We start from the raw sequence: 15349 nt of genomic DNA on the forward strand, positions 1-15349 counted from the left end.
GAAGGTTGTGCGTCAGAGCTGGCAACTCGGCACGTAAAAATCTACTGCCAATCATTAGAGAAACCGGAGTTCCGCTGTGGCGACCCCTAACTGGGAAAAGCCGAAAGATACAACAACAGACTCTGAGGGTAAAACTTCTGCCCTTTTTCTGTTAGGGACTTCCTCCCAGGTAGCTCTTCATTTCATCAAGTGTAGTTATGATGCAGCAGATGCTTCCTGTAGGGCTGCTGCTTTTGGGTCAGTGATGAGAAGGTATTCTTGTCTTTGGCTTCAGCCTTTGCCTGATAATGTTGAGGCTAAGTTGATGGATGCCCCTTCAGATAATAAACACTTATTTGGAGAAGCTGCTGCTTTGTTTAAGTCCCTTCAGGATAAGGATAAGGTTTTGCAGGAACTTAAGCATGTTTGTTTCTCCTGTGCCTTAATTTCAGAGAATTTACCCCACTAAGTTAGCTTTTTTGTTAGGCAGTCTTACTCTCCTTGTAAGGGTAAAAAGGGTGGCAAGTGGACTCCTTCTATGAAGGTTAGTCAGACATCTGTGCTAAAGATGGCTCCTTTTCCTGATAAACCAGGTGCTGTCTGACTATCCTATTCGTATCAGCCACTTTCGTCTTTCTTGTCACCTCTCTCTCTCTCTCTCTTTCTGTTTTGGTACGGATTACTCAGGATTCCTGGGTTCTGTCCATTTTCCACCAGGGGTATTTCATGTTTTGGAAATGCCTTCCCCCTTTATGGATATTTCTCAGCCCCCTCAGGATCAACTCTCCTTTTTTTGCAGAGGTGCTTTGGGACCTTTTGAATCAGAGTACTTTTGAAGAGGTTCCTGTGTCCAAAAGGGGGAGAAGGTTTTACTCCAGGATGTTTCTAGCACTCAGAAAAGAGGGTACTTAGAGACCAATTCTAGACCTCTCTCATCTAAACACTTTTCTGAAGGTGCTCTCCTGAATGTTGTCCCTTCAGACTTTGTTTCCTTTTGCTTCCTCAGACTTCTATGCTGTTTTTGGATCTCAAGGATGCTGAGCTGCATATCCCAATTCATCCCCTTTCCAGGAAGTTTTTATGTTTCTCTGTTGCTTCCTGGGGTTTTCAGTTCTCTGCTTTGGTCTTTCTACTGCCCCAAGGGAATTCACCGAATGCTTTGCTCCTGTGATTGCTTTTTTCAGGCTTCAGAGGATACATGTATTTCCTACTTGCACACCCTCCTGTTTCAGGCATCCTCTCCAGAGATTTTGTTGCAAAACCATCATTTTGCCATTTCCCTTCTGCAAAGCTTGGGGTTCACAATAAACTTCAAAAAGTCTTTTCTGACTCCTTCTCAAGACCATGTTTTTTCTGGGGTGCAGGATCTAGACTATGCCTATGCTGGCATCCTTGCTTCCTCTCAAGGCCTACACTCATTTCCTTCTTTCAAACTCTTCTTCCTCTGGCCTCCATAACAGCCAGGGAATTTCTGAGAGCTCTGGGATTCATGGCATCCACCATTCCTATGCTCTCTCTTGCCAAACTCCACATGTGAAAGTTTCAGTGGTTTCAGAAGTCAGTTTGGTTTCAACATGTGCATCCCTTAGAGTTTGTAGCTCCTCCTCTACCTTGTCTCAAGAAGGAACTTTAATGGTGGATTCATCAGTTATTTCTAAATTCCTGGGCTCCCTTTTCATCCCACTCTTCCATTTCAGGAGCCGTTCACAGACTTCAGAAGTAGGATGGAGAGCAGCTTTTGGTTTCCTAATGGTGCAGGAGATGTGGTCGTCTCATCAACAGAAAGAGCACATCAGTGTCAAAGAGATGAGGGCTGTTTTGCTGGCTCTTCAGGCTTTTCATCCTCTCTTTTCCCCAGGACCTCTCAAGGTGTTTAAAGACAATACCACAGTGATGTGGTATGTAAACATATGGGGAGACAAGATTTTATCTTCTTTGATGGTTGGCAGCCCTAGTGTGAGATCTTGGAATCCAGTATCAAGTGACCCTTCAGGCAGTTTACATTCCCTCAGGTCTAAACCTCGTGGAAGACTGAGCAGATCCTTAACTCAATCCCATGAATAGATGCTTCACAGGGATGTGTTTCTGGATATTGTTCACCATTGGGGTACTCCTCACATAGATTTTTTGCCTCCCCTATGAACAGGCAACTTTCTTTTTTTGTGCCAGAATCCTAGGTCCTCTGGTTTAGAAGGTGGACACCCTATCTTTTTTTTGGAAGAGGATGTTTCTTTATCCTTTCCCTCCCCTTCATTCCAAAAGTCTTGTTCAAAATTCAACAAGATGCTCTCAAAATCTTGTTGGTGATTCTCTTTTGGCTGGGACAACATTGGTTCCCTCTTCTTCTGCATTTAGGCAGGGGCAGTCATCACAAGTTACCTCACAGGGTGAACCTACTCACACAGGACAAAGGGATCTCTCATCAATCCCCACCTACCCACTCTCCAGCTGACTCTGTGGGTGATAGGATTTTGATTCCACATAGAGAACTTTTTTCTGAGGAAGTGCTTAGAGTCTTGCAGCAGGCCAGGAAACCGATTACTAGGAACTCCTATTTATCCAAATGGAAGTTTTCTATTTGGTGTCTTTCTCATAACCTAGATCCACTTTCTGTGGATGTTCCTTTGGTTCTTTCGTATCTGTGTGAATTGCTCAATGCTGGGTTGGCTTATTCTTCTAAGGCCCACTTATCAGCTATCTCTGCTTGCCTACCTGTATCTCCTCCTTTAACTTCTGGATTTGAAGCTTAACAATTCATTAAAGGAGTCCTTCATATTAAGCCTCTCAGAAAGTCCATTCCTCCCCTGGGATCTTAATTTTGTTTTAGAAAAATTGAGCCAGGCTCCTTTTGAGCCTGCAGCTTCATCTTCCTTGCAACATTGCTCTTAGAAGACTGTTCTTTTGTTAGTCCTGACTTCTGCCAGATGGGTGCTTGAGCTTGAAGCACTTATGTGTTGTCCTCCTTTTTTGGTGTTTCGTAATCAAAGGGTGTCCTTGCGTACCAGTCCTTTATGCCCAAGGTGGTGAATGAGTTGTCCCTTAATCAGTCTGTTCATTTGCCCACTTTTTCCCTTCTCCACAGTCTGCTAGTGAAAAGATGCTGCACATGTTGTATGTGCATAGGCAACTCAGATTTCATGTGGATAAGACTAACAATATTAGGAAATCTGATCAGCTCTTTGTTTCCTTTCATCCTAGGTCCTTAGGATTTGCTGTATCCAGGCAGAGTATTTCTTCTTGGATCTCTAAAGCTATTTATTTTTGTTATTTTGTTCATGGTAAGAGCCTTAGTTCTTCAGTTAAGGCTAATTCTGTTAGACCTGTGGCTTCTTCTTGTGCTTTTTTCAAGGGTTTGGATAATAACTGTATTCTGAGGCAGCTATCTGGACTTCTGTGCATACATTTACCAAGCACTATAAGCTGGATGGAATTTCCAGAGCTAGAGTTGGTTTTGCTAGGCTCATTCTTCATGGTTTTCTAGAAAGCTCTGCTAGTCCTTCCTCCTCCCTCTCTTCTTCCTGAGCTTTGGCACTCTCCCTAGTGTAATGAATACTGCAACAGTGAAACGGAAGGACATAGTACAGTTGTACAAAATCTTACCATAATGATAGATGTCATTTTCTTCACTGTTGCAGTATTCACTTCCTCCCTCCTCACCCATTTGTCTTCTGGATGTACTGCTTACCTCTTTTTTCCTTGCACTGGTGTTCTTACTGGGGCTCTCAGTTCTGAGGATGTTAGGTCCAGACATCACCTTTATGCCCTATGCTACACGAGGAGCATATGAATGACATAAGATGTACCTTAAAGCAACCTAAAGCCTTTGGTATACTGGACAGATGTTGGGGTGCCCTTGGCAGGAGATCCCTAGTGTAATGAATACTGCAACAGTCAAGAGAAGGACATCTACCCTTATTGTAAGATTTTACACAATTGTACTCTCTCTCTCTCTCTCTCTCTCTCTATATATATATATATATATATATATATGTTTGTGTGTGTGTGTGTGTACAAATGGCTCCAGTTCATAAGGTCAGTAACCTGTATTATCGAACACCAATGGTTTGAAATTCAAAATATCATTCCACAGAACACCTAACATGAAATAAAAAAAAAACACAAAAAACATTTTTTTTTGCCTTTAGGAGTAAGCCCTGACCCGCTGCATATGTCAACTCAGAGATCACATCACATTGGGGAAAGGGCAAACTCACAGACTTCCAAATATCGGCAACTAGCAATAAAACCAGTTCTCTGTTCTGAAATTATGAACAATGAACATTTGATATTCTAAACATTATCTAATTCTAATGACTCCCATATGTGTGTGTGTGTGTGTGTGTGTGTGTGTGTGTGTGTGTGTGTATATATATATATATATATATATATATATATATATATATATATATATATATACATATACACATACATATATATATATATATATATATATATGGGTCTACTTTCATTCACTGAAAACTCATTTCACTGAATTTCAATTCACCCTCAAAAAATAATTGAAAGCTCAAATCACTGAAACTCATTTCACTGAATCACATTTCACTGAATGTAAGTACTGTTGGGCAAATAAAACGTATATGCTCTTTTCCCCACTGTAGTGCAATCCTGGAGTTAGTATGTATAGTTGGGGTGTGTGAGGGGCCTAGCCCCCCTACCTACTTAGCTTTTATATTTCATTTCACTGAAAGCTAACAATATAAAACCAGAAGTAGGACAGGGCTATGCCCCCACATCCCCCAATGTGGGGCTGTGCCCCCCACACACCCCCTGACTATGTATACTTACTCCAGGATCGCACTACAGTGGGGAAAAGGGCGTATATGTTTTATTTGCCCAACAGGTCTTACATTCAGTGAAATGAGTTTTCAGTGATTTGAACTTTCAGCGATTTGGTGATTTGGTGTGAGTGGTTTGAAATTCAGTGAAATGAATTTTCAGTGAATGAAAGCAGACCTATATATATATATATATATATATTTGTGTGTGTGTATATATTTGAGGTGTGCCTAGTCGTTGCCTTCAGCAGGCATGACACTGCCACAAACCTTTTTACAAAGTCCAGTGAGATGTGTCTGTTTTACACACAAGTGAGTCACTATGTACTAAGATAGAGTCATAGGTAAGTACTAGGCTAGCTGCGCTTGTGGGCCATTTTAAGCCAAACCAGTTTTCTTCAGAAGTGAGAATCAAGCTCTGTACCTTGTGTCTGTGAGGTAAACACCTTAACCATTATGCCAAGTTTTGGGAATTACCCTGTCTGTGGTGCGGAGAGATGGAGCCCTGACTTGTGACCCAGGAGACTAGGGTTTGATTAGTGGCCCCAGCACTTGAGGAACCAGACAGGGAAGGGGAGGAATAAAGAGGTGTAACCAGTTCACTTTTCCCAGAGGGAAGGATGAATGCACTCAAGAACACACGAAGCAGTGCATTTTCTCTGGTGGACACTGAAGAAACCGACACTCGTGCTTGTTGGGGGGGAGGTGCAGGGATGATTGAAGGAACACCTGTTGTTGAAGTGAGGGGGTGTCATCAGTGCATTGAACATCCCTCCCCAGCATTCTACTATGACTGTGTGTGTCTGTAGGGATAAGATAAAAATAAAATAAAAAATATCAAACAGCTCCTGATGATTTCTGAATGATGGCCCCTCCCAGTTAACTCTTACCCCCACGAAAGACAACACGTAGACCAGTTAACAAGGAGATCAAAAAACAGCAGAAGTAAAGAGAGAGAGAAAAGTATTTTGGTTTGCCGTCTTGCAGTGGCTACTTTAGAGGTTTTCAGATGTGGCTTATTTGAAATGCAAAGTATGACTGTGAGAGTTACTACTGCCATTGTCATAGGATGGAAACAAGCCTTTGGTGCCTGCAAACCATTTACTAATATGAGAATGACTAACATCCCAATAAAGGAAGCCTTAATAGCAAAAGTAGTGTTTGGGGCATGATGTGAAAGCTGTGTTGCTTATGAATATACTACAATCTTGATTTCCTCAATAGCACCTTGTAATAAAACTGGCGAAAGGGGGTGTTTACTGGCATATCTGAGTCTATGCTTTCTGATAATGTTACTGCTAGCCCAGAGTTGTTTGACTGTCATAGGAAGTAAACATGTATAACAGTCTTCAGACAACATGTGTTTGTACCTTCAGGATATCCGGAGTACAATTTTTTTCAGTGTTGTATTGATCAAGACCTATCTGTGTGCAGTCATGGTTTTGAGAATGGAACTTTACAATACTGGAAATTATTTTTGTTCTGCATTTAGATCTGATATTAAATATAAGAATTCAGATGTTAAATCTGCCTACACATTCTATAGTCTACATTTGATAGTGGGGGTCGTACACCTTTCAGTTTAATTATTGCTACTCTGGCAGTATTAATTTTAGGGTGAAAAAAATGATTTGTGTGCATATATGTTTCATACTAAATCTTGTTTAATTTTATTTGGGTGTGAATGTTGTAAAATTTCTTTAAAAATGTCTGTTAGATATCGATTTTTTGGTGTTCCATCTCTAAGCTGACTTTCTTGATTATTTTTTAAAGACACAAAACATAGAATTGCTTCCATTTATCATGGTCTAATTTAGAGCAGAATGAGCTGAGTGTAAAATTACTTCTGTATGTCATGGTTTAGTTTGCAGCATAATGAGTTTAGTGTGTAATATTTTCTTATGCTATAGGTCAGATGTTCAGCCGATTCTTCAGTGCAACCAGGTCAGTTTGTTAACATTCAAATCTGATCTCAGCAATGCTATTTCCAGTGAGACTATCTGTCTGCTAGATATTTACCTCAAGATGTACACATTTCAAGGAGCCAGTGTCTGCCAAACTACCTTATATTTACATAATGTGTTGCCATCTCTGTGTTGTATGGGGATGGAGCCCTAAAGGCACCTTGAGTGACCTGGATTTGCCTAGCAAACCTGTGGTCTGCAGGAGTAAACAATAGAATGGGAATGAGTTGCTGAACTCATCTGTCCAGGGTAGGGAAGAGTTGAGAGAAGTGGTTCAATCCACTGTGTGACTGCCAGCTGTAGAAGCTAGACCATGGGAAGAATCCTAGACTAGTGCTAATAGGAGCCATTAGATGTCTAACCATGTATACATTTAAGCAGTCACACTTAAAAGTTTGTAGTATCCTTTACAAATACTTAGTAGTTGTTACCCTTATACTTACACAGTGGGTGGGTTTCCATCCAAAACAAAGGCAGGTGACAGGCACATTGGTCCTCTGAAAGACATGTGGTACCATAGCTGAATTTGAACTTTGTGTGAAAGCATGCATATATCCCTGGAGCAGCATTGTAGGCCCTAGTTCTGTGGTGTGCCTCTTTGCCAACACTGGGTGAAAGTTAGAAACATGAGAAACCCCCCCCCCACCAAGTAAAGATGGTGATCTGTAGCTGTAGCCTTCCCCTTCCTATTCCTGGAGTACTGTCGGGAGGAAAGAATGACAGGCCAGTAGAAGGTGGAAGTCTGTTGACCAGATGAGCTAATGGAGTTAAAAAAAGTTGTATCTAAAATATTTACTAAAAGAGTGTCTGGTCCACATCTAATTAACTGACAACATTAAGATTTGTGCTATAGGGCTCTGTTTTGGTAGCTTTTAGCTCTGTACTTACTTGCATGAGTAACTTCTGTACTGTAGTATGTTCTGCTTTTTCTTCTAGTGTACCACTGTGGAGGTGAAGATGGCTGGAGTGATATGTTTGCCTTCTCAGCCCTAAAGGAAGGTAGTGACTGGAGCCCTAGGTTTGCCATTTTTGGTGATCTAGGCAATGAGAACCCCCAATCCTTGAGTCGACTTCAGAAGGAAACACAACAGGGAATGTACGATGCTATCCTTCACGTTGGTAAGTCATCTGCTAATGTTTTTTGTATGGATTGTATCCTGCCATTGTCACTTCTATTGAGTGGTATGTTTTAACACACGCTTTACAGTACCCAGAAATCTGTAATCCCTGCATCTGAGACATTTTTTTTCTCTCTAACTGGTACGTATAAAGGAGAAATGTACCCAAAAGTCATGTTATTTATTAGTGAACCTACAAGAACCTGTCCATAAACTTATTTTCTGTGTTACTGTTTAATATTCTGTCAGGAATGCAGCATGGCATGAAAACCATTTACTATAAAATCAGAATGGCTATAAATAGGTTTGCTAGGGGAATCATTGACCTCCTATAATGACTTTTCCCGAGGTTATCTATGACATCAGTCAGGCCATTTAATAGTTAACTGTCTCATTTTGCAGCCTGTTAGATAAATGTTTCTGTTCTCATAAAACAAATCTGTAGTATCAAAAGATAGAAGACAAATAGGTTCATAGGTTCGTAGATGTGTACTAGGCTAATGGATCTGGAGCCTTTGCAAGCCTAGTCCATAGGATAACCCTAGGATCATGCCACCCGACCTTAGTTCCCAGTGCGTCTGTCGAGTAGGGCCACTGGAGTGATCCCTGGGGTGAATTTTCTATTTCCCATCCATTCATCAAGATTTCTCTTGAAGAGGGCCAGTGAGGTGCTCTGTTTGACATGTATAGGAAGTCTGTTTCATAGCATGGGCAGTCTCTGGGTTATGAACCTGTCCCTCCAGCTTTTTCTGTTGATTGTGGTAATGAGGTTGAGGTCTCTGGAGTGTATGATGTGGAGGTATTGGGATTTCTTTAGATGTAGCATTTCTAACAGAGCTGGGTCAGACATGGCTTTGTAAGTCAAGCAGAGATCGCTTCTAAGTAGGCAATATGAGACAGAGAACAGTTGGAGTTTTTTTGAGTCTGTCCATATAGGACAAATGTTTAAGGCCTAGGATCCTCTTTGTGAGATACTTTTGTGGCCTCTCCAGTTGTTGCAGGTGTCTAGTGAGGTACATGCCAAATGGGGCATTGTACTCGATGATTGGCCAAATGAGGGATGAGTTGATGGAGACAATGACCTCTTTCTTCCTGGATGCAAAACCCTTAGAAATAAGATGTGCCACATAGAAGGACTTTCTGACCACAGTGGCAGTGTGGTGGTCAAAAGAGAGGTTGTGTCAACCTGTGTTCCCAGATCTTTTATACCACCTTCTGTGTTCAGTGGACTACCATAGATGTGGTTTTTCCCCAAAGGGGATGATGACACATTTTTGGCATTGAGCTTAAGGCCATGGTTCTGACACCAGTCGTTGGTCTCAGTGAGGTCTTTCTGTAGGATGTCAGCATCACTTGGGGAGTTAATTATGGTTCCTAACTTGCAATCGTCTGTGAACTTTGTCAGCCAGAGTCCCTTCGTGTTGGCCTGGACTTCAGAGAAGTAGATGCCAAACAGGAGAGGACCCAGGATTGAACCCTGTGGGACTCCACTCATGACTGGTCGGCAGTCTGACTTGGAGTCAGCTACTTTCACATTGTGGGTCCTATCTGTGAGCCAGTTTGCAACCCACCTAGTGATATAGGGTTTGATGCCTAGCTTAGTGAGTTTTTCTATGATTCCTGAGTGGGGAATGGCATCAAAGGCCTTGGCCAGATCAAGGTAAGCTGTATGAATCACCTTGCCTTCATCCACAACTCTGGTGACTGACTCAAAGAAGCCGATCAGGTTGAGCAGCCATGATTTACCCTTCACAAAACCAAACTGTGTGGGATCCACAGTTTGTAGATTCCCTTTATCCTTGTTTATTAGGTCCATGATGATGCATTCCATAGCTTTGCATATCAGGCTTGTCAGGCTAATGGGGCGATAGTTCCCAGGGTCTGTAGTCACTCCTCCTTTCTGGAGAGGGATGACTGTAGCAGTGCGCCATTCGATAGAGACAAAGCCTGAGGTGAGGCTGTGATTGAACAAGACACACAGGTGAGTTACCAGTTCACTCTGTAGTTCATGTAGAACACAGCCAGGGATATTGTCAGGTCCCATAGAAGCTGTATTCTTGGCCTTGGACAGTCCTGTTTTAACCTGTGCAGCTGTGATGATATTTTGCTGAAATGTAGGAAATAATATACTGGATTATGCTGTTTACCATGGGAACATCATAACAGAATAAATCTGAACGCAGTTATCTTTTCTGAAACTATAGCCAGAATAGAAGACTCGATTCAGTAGTTGCACAGTGAAATTCCAGTATCCCAAGCAAAAGCATTATAGTATTACAGATGGCCTTTCCTCAGCCCGTAGTTGTTCCCCCTGTTTTACCAGCATTAAGGGATATTTTCTTGACAGGCTGCAGTATGGCTAACAGTCAGCTGAATTCCCCTAAAAAGTGTGATAGATTTTATAAGGCTTCCCCGACCCACTAATTTATATTTTGAAATCCCCCAAAGACCCTGCAGTTATTTCTTTGGCAAAATTATTTTTGTCAAACATCTTGACGATACTAACCCATTCCTTCTGACAAAGTTGGAAAAGCTTTTGATATATTTGGGAAGATAGTGTATTCTTCTACATTATCCTTTAGTATTCTGAGTTGTCAGGCTCATATGTCAAAATTTCTGCTTGCTTCTTTTGAAAATATAATACCATTAACTGCTAACGTTCCTTCTTCAGAAATTAAGGCCTCTCTGAACTTGTTAATAGTTTCTGTGTTCTTATGACTCTTCTGATGCTGCTATTGTATCAGTTATGTGAATATTTGCTTGATTGCATTCATAACATTTACCAGAGGATGCTCCCCTAAATAAAGAGATATTGTTTGGCCCCTATTCAGCTGATGTCTGTAAAAAATTTGATGAGAAATGGAAATTAATTGAGGGGAAACTCATATTTTCCAACCCTGCTTACTGAAATTCAGTAGGACCTTTCCTTCCAGTTCACGATCCTTTTATAGGAAACAGAACAGACTCAGCGAGATTCCAACAAACAGAATTTCAAACGGCAATGGTATAGAGGTTTAAAAAAGAAGGGGTGATCTTAACAGAAGCAAAGAGAGTCCAGTCCAGAAAGACAGACTGAATATATGCCTTTTCAGGTTTTTCACCCTTCCCACCCTAGCGTGCCATTAAATCTTTCCCAAAGTCTAGGTCTTTCTTTTTTTCATTCGTGTCAGATATCTTCAGATAAGTGGGTTCTGAGAATCATTCAAAAAAGGATACAGTTGGCAGTCGGAGTCTCTATTTTCTTTACTTGGGATTTGTCCTCATCTGTCAAACCAAACTTCTTTGTTTCTTCCAGTCCTGAAACAAATGCTGTCTTTTGGAGTCATAGACCAACTGTTCCCAGAACAAATGGGGAATGATGCAAAAAAGAAGGAAATTGTGTGCCAGTCCTAGACCTTTCTTTTTTAAACCTTCATGAGAAAATCCCAAGGTTAAGCATGATTTTCCCTCAGTCTCTGTTACTCTGAGATGTTCTTTGTGTTTCACTGTTGCAGTCATCACATTTGGGTTATCCCTGCCAGGGTAGCCCTCAGTCGGCCCGAATACCAGATGCTTAGTATTTCTGCATCGGTTGCTGTCACTTCAAGACTGATGTCAGGTCGTCAGTGGTATAAAGTAAGGCAGTCGAGGCCATTACATCAGTTTTTCTTGCCGAGGAGCCCAAAGCAGAAGCAGTTTGCATGAGTGCCGGTCGGCCGCTACCTGAGTTGTCATTTTCCGAATTGAAGTTCAAGTCTTCTAAAGCTAAATACCCCGTTGGGGATCCTTTTTTCTTGCTCTAACCGATGTCTGAAAAAGTTAACAATTATCTCGCCTGTGGAAAGCAAATAACACACCGAGACTTTCATTCTTACTGCATCACTTGCTTAGGCCCAGACCACGATGTCCCCCGCTGTCACTTTTGTGCTTTGTTAAATGCCAGAACTATATGTTGTCGGGCCCTTATTGTAGCTAGATATTTTTGCGCTCAGTCCTTGATTTCCGATATGGCTTTGGTAAGCCATCCGACAGCAGATCTTCTGAAAAAACGTAAGGATAAAGATAGAGACAGACTGCACAGGTCTAAACCTACCGATGATGCTTCCGTTAAGCTATCGTCAGTTCTCCGGGCCTCAGTGAGGTGCTTTCACAGCCCCTGATGCCCGCTTCTGTGGATTCGCAGGCTGCTACCGAGACCCTTTTGGAGTCCGGTATGCAGCAAAACTCTTCATCGACTAAGGATCCTGCGGTTGTCTCTACCTTGGATGGGTCCAGAGCCAGTGAACAGGCACCGGCTTCCGAGGAAGTACTTCGCACTACCGATTCTCAACAAAAACCGACAACTTCTTTCGCGTCTACTGTTCCTTCGAAAACTACAGAGTTTCTAAGGCCCAGGGTACAAACCACACCCAAGAAACTGACGACCCCATCTCAGGCACCTGCTTCCTTGCCTCAGTCTCAAATGCTTAAAATGGCGGAAGACCTTATAATGCTGATCAGGGGAAACCAAGCTACTCCTTTCAAAAGAAAAAGAGATTTGTCCCCAGTTGTCTTATCTGAACAGGAGTCCAATGACTCTGATGCCTCTGAATTTGAAGACATGCAACCTCTCTCTGCTTATGAGGATTCTGATGCAGAGGAATCCATTCCTTCAGCCTCTCCACCCGAAGATATTTCCTTTGGGGAACTATTCATACTTTAAGGGAGCATTTCCAGTGGGAATGTCAGGACTACCCTTGGTCTAAAAAGAGACTCAGGGAATTTTTAGGTCTTCCACAGCACAGACCCTTGGCCATTCCTCCTGTCCTGGATGTTGTAGATGATGTTTTAATGGAATCTAGTTTAACTCCTGACACCCTCCCCCTTCCTCCTGCTCCCAGGAAAACTGACAGGTATTACAGAGTCTCTGACTCTCACAAATGTCTTTTCAAAAATCCTACTCCTAACCCTGAGGTTATCTCCCAAGGGCCTAAAGGAATTAACGCAACCTTTGCTAAGAATCCCACCCCCTCAGATAGGGATTCCCGAGCATTAGACAGCTGGGGTAAAAAAGTATACACCTCTGCTACTCTTGCTATTAGAGCACTAAATTGTCAGTTCCATATGCTAAAATTTCAGCAGCGTACCGTGGAACTCTTCAAACAAAAATATCAACTTTTCCAGCTTGTGCAGAAAATAAAGAGTTGCAAGACTTAATGCATTCTGCAAGTCAAGTAACTAAGCACACCTTGCACTGTGGTTTTGATGCCCTAGAAGCATCTTGCAGGGCAGCAGTCACCGGTTCTGTCCTTAGAAGGCATGCTTAGCTTAGGGAACAGCCCTTGCCAGACCATGTCAAATCTAAACTATTGGATGCACCCTTGCACAATGACAACTTATTTGGCACCAAGGCAGAGGAGGTCTTAAAATAGATGGAAAAAAAAGTTAAATCTATGCAGACAATTAAGGATTTCCTGCAGGTCCAGCCACCCAGGTTCAGTAGGCATTGCCCCCCCATCACTGGTCCTTTCCTGCCCCCTCCAGGTCAGTTCAGCTTAGACCCTGGGGAAGCAGGCCCACCAGACAACAGCCACAGGGAATGCAGAGATCAAAGCAATGAAGTACCTCTACTTCTAAACCAGGGAGTGCAAAGCCACCTCCTCATGGAAAGAACTCGCAATGACTCTCCACTTCCACCCCCTCCCTCTGCCCACCTGCACTTGCCCCTGGGAGGAAAACTCTCCTTCCACGCAAACACCTGGGCCACCATTACCAACGACCACTGGGTCCTCAACATGGTGTCCCAGGGATACAAATTTTCTTTCTACACTCTACCAACCTCAAAAGGGTTCCCAGATCTACCTTCAAACCAGTGGGCAGAGGCCAAAAAAGCAAGTCCTTTCCCTGCTATCCATAAGGGCACTAGAGCACGTTCCTGCAGAACAGATAGGCCAAGGTTTCTACTCTAGGCTCTTCCTGGTACCCAGAAAAGAGGACACCTGGCACCCCATCTTCGATCTATCCATTCTAAACACCTTCCTGGTGATACCAAAATTCAAAATGCTCACCCTCCAGCAACTACTACCTATGCTCTCCAAGGATGCTTGGCTAGCTACCCTAGACCTAAAAGAGGCCTACCTACACATCCCAGTCAGGGAATCATGCACAAAATGTCTACGTTTCAGGGCAGGATCTCTGCACTTTCAGTTCTCTGTGCTTCCCTTTGGCTTATCTATTGCTCCCAGAGTTTTCACAAAATGTCTGGCACCAGACATTGCTTTTTTCAGGCAAAGAAATATTCATATTTACCCATACTTTGAAGACTGCCTAATTCAGGCAGTCAGCAAAAGCTGCTCAAGCACCTGGCCTTTGTAAAGGCCCTACTTACTGACCTCCCTAGGGTATATTCTCAACGAAAAGAAATCCAGACTACTACATACCCAAAAATTATATTCCTGGGAGCAAGCCTGGACACAGCATCCCAAATGGCATTCCTTACACGAGAAAATCAAATTTACCTGACAGCCTGTTTTTGAAACTAGCCACCATACCACAGTTATCCGCAAGAAAAATTCTGCAAGCTCTGGGGTTCATGGCTCCTTGCATTTTACTCATTCCATATGCCAGACTGCATATGAGGAAACTTCAATGGTACTTAAAAAGCCTTTGGTGTCAACACTGTCAAGACCTGGAAACTCTTCTACCAATGATGCCTTGTTTAAGGAAATATTTTCTTTGGTGGGCAGCAGCATGCTACCACAACAAGGGACTACCCTTCTCACCACCCTATGCTGCCTAGACCCTCATTACAGCAACAGTGGTCCCTTTCCATAAAGGTGGTGCCTCAACAGATCCTGGAAACTATCGCCCCATAAGCCTGACTAGCTTGGCCTGCAAAGCTATGGAAAGGATTATCATGGACCTCATAAATAAAGATATTGGGGACCTACAGACACTGGATCCAACCCAGTTCGGCTTTGTTAAGGGCAGATCCTGCCTCTTAAACCTGATTGATTTTTTTGAAACAGTCACCAAGGCCATTGATGAGGGGAAGGTGGTCCACACAGCCTACCTGGACCTCGCAAAAGCCTTCGATACAATACCCCACTCGGGCATTATAGATAAGCTCACCAGCTTAAATATAAACCCCTATGTCACTAGATGGATTGAAAACTGGCTCAAGGACAGAACCCACATGGTTAGAATTGCTGGAGCCATGTCAGACTCCAAACCAGTTACAAGTGGTGTCCCACAAGGCTCAGTCCTGGGACCTCTCTTGTTCGGTATATATTTCTCGGAGGTACAGGCCAACACGGAAGGACTGTGGCTGACCAAGTTCGCAGATGACTGCAAACTGGGTGCCATAATCGACTCTCCAGCCGACACAAGCATCCTCCAAAAGGGCCTCATAGAAACAGACAACTGGTGCCAGAGCCATGGCCTCAAGCTAAATGCCAAAAAGTGTATAGTCATCCCCTTTGGCAATAACAAAGTGCCCACAAATTACCACATAGGTGATAATCCATTAAGTACA

General features: G+C 42.7%; 1 protein-coding gene across 2 annotated transcripts in view; it reads left to right on the top strand.

The window, feature by feature from the left end:
- Nucleotides 1–15349, top strand: part of ACP7 (acid phosphatase 7, tartrate resistant (putative)) — a 1845593-nt gene that overhangs the window by 428606 nt on the left and 1401638 nt on the right. For both annotated transcript variants that reach the window (XM_044073975.1, XM_044073976.1), the window contains exon 3: nt 7676–7858. In XM_044073975.1, the coding sequence (XP_043929910.1) occupies nt 7676–7858 (183 nt within the window). The remainder of the gene's footprint in view (nt 1–7675; nt 7859–15349) is intronic.

Source organism: Protopterus annectens, chromosome 6.part0 (assembly GCF_019279795.1).
Source record: "Protopterus annectens isolate FY-2018-M chromosome 6.part0, PAN1.0, whole genome shotgun sequence".
Taxonomy (NCBI): Eukaryota; Metazoa; Chordata; order Ceratodontiformes; family Protopteridae; genus Protopterus; species Protopterus annectens.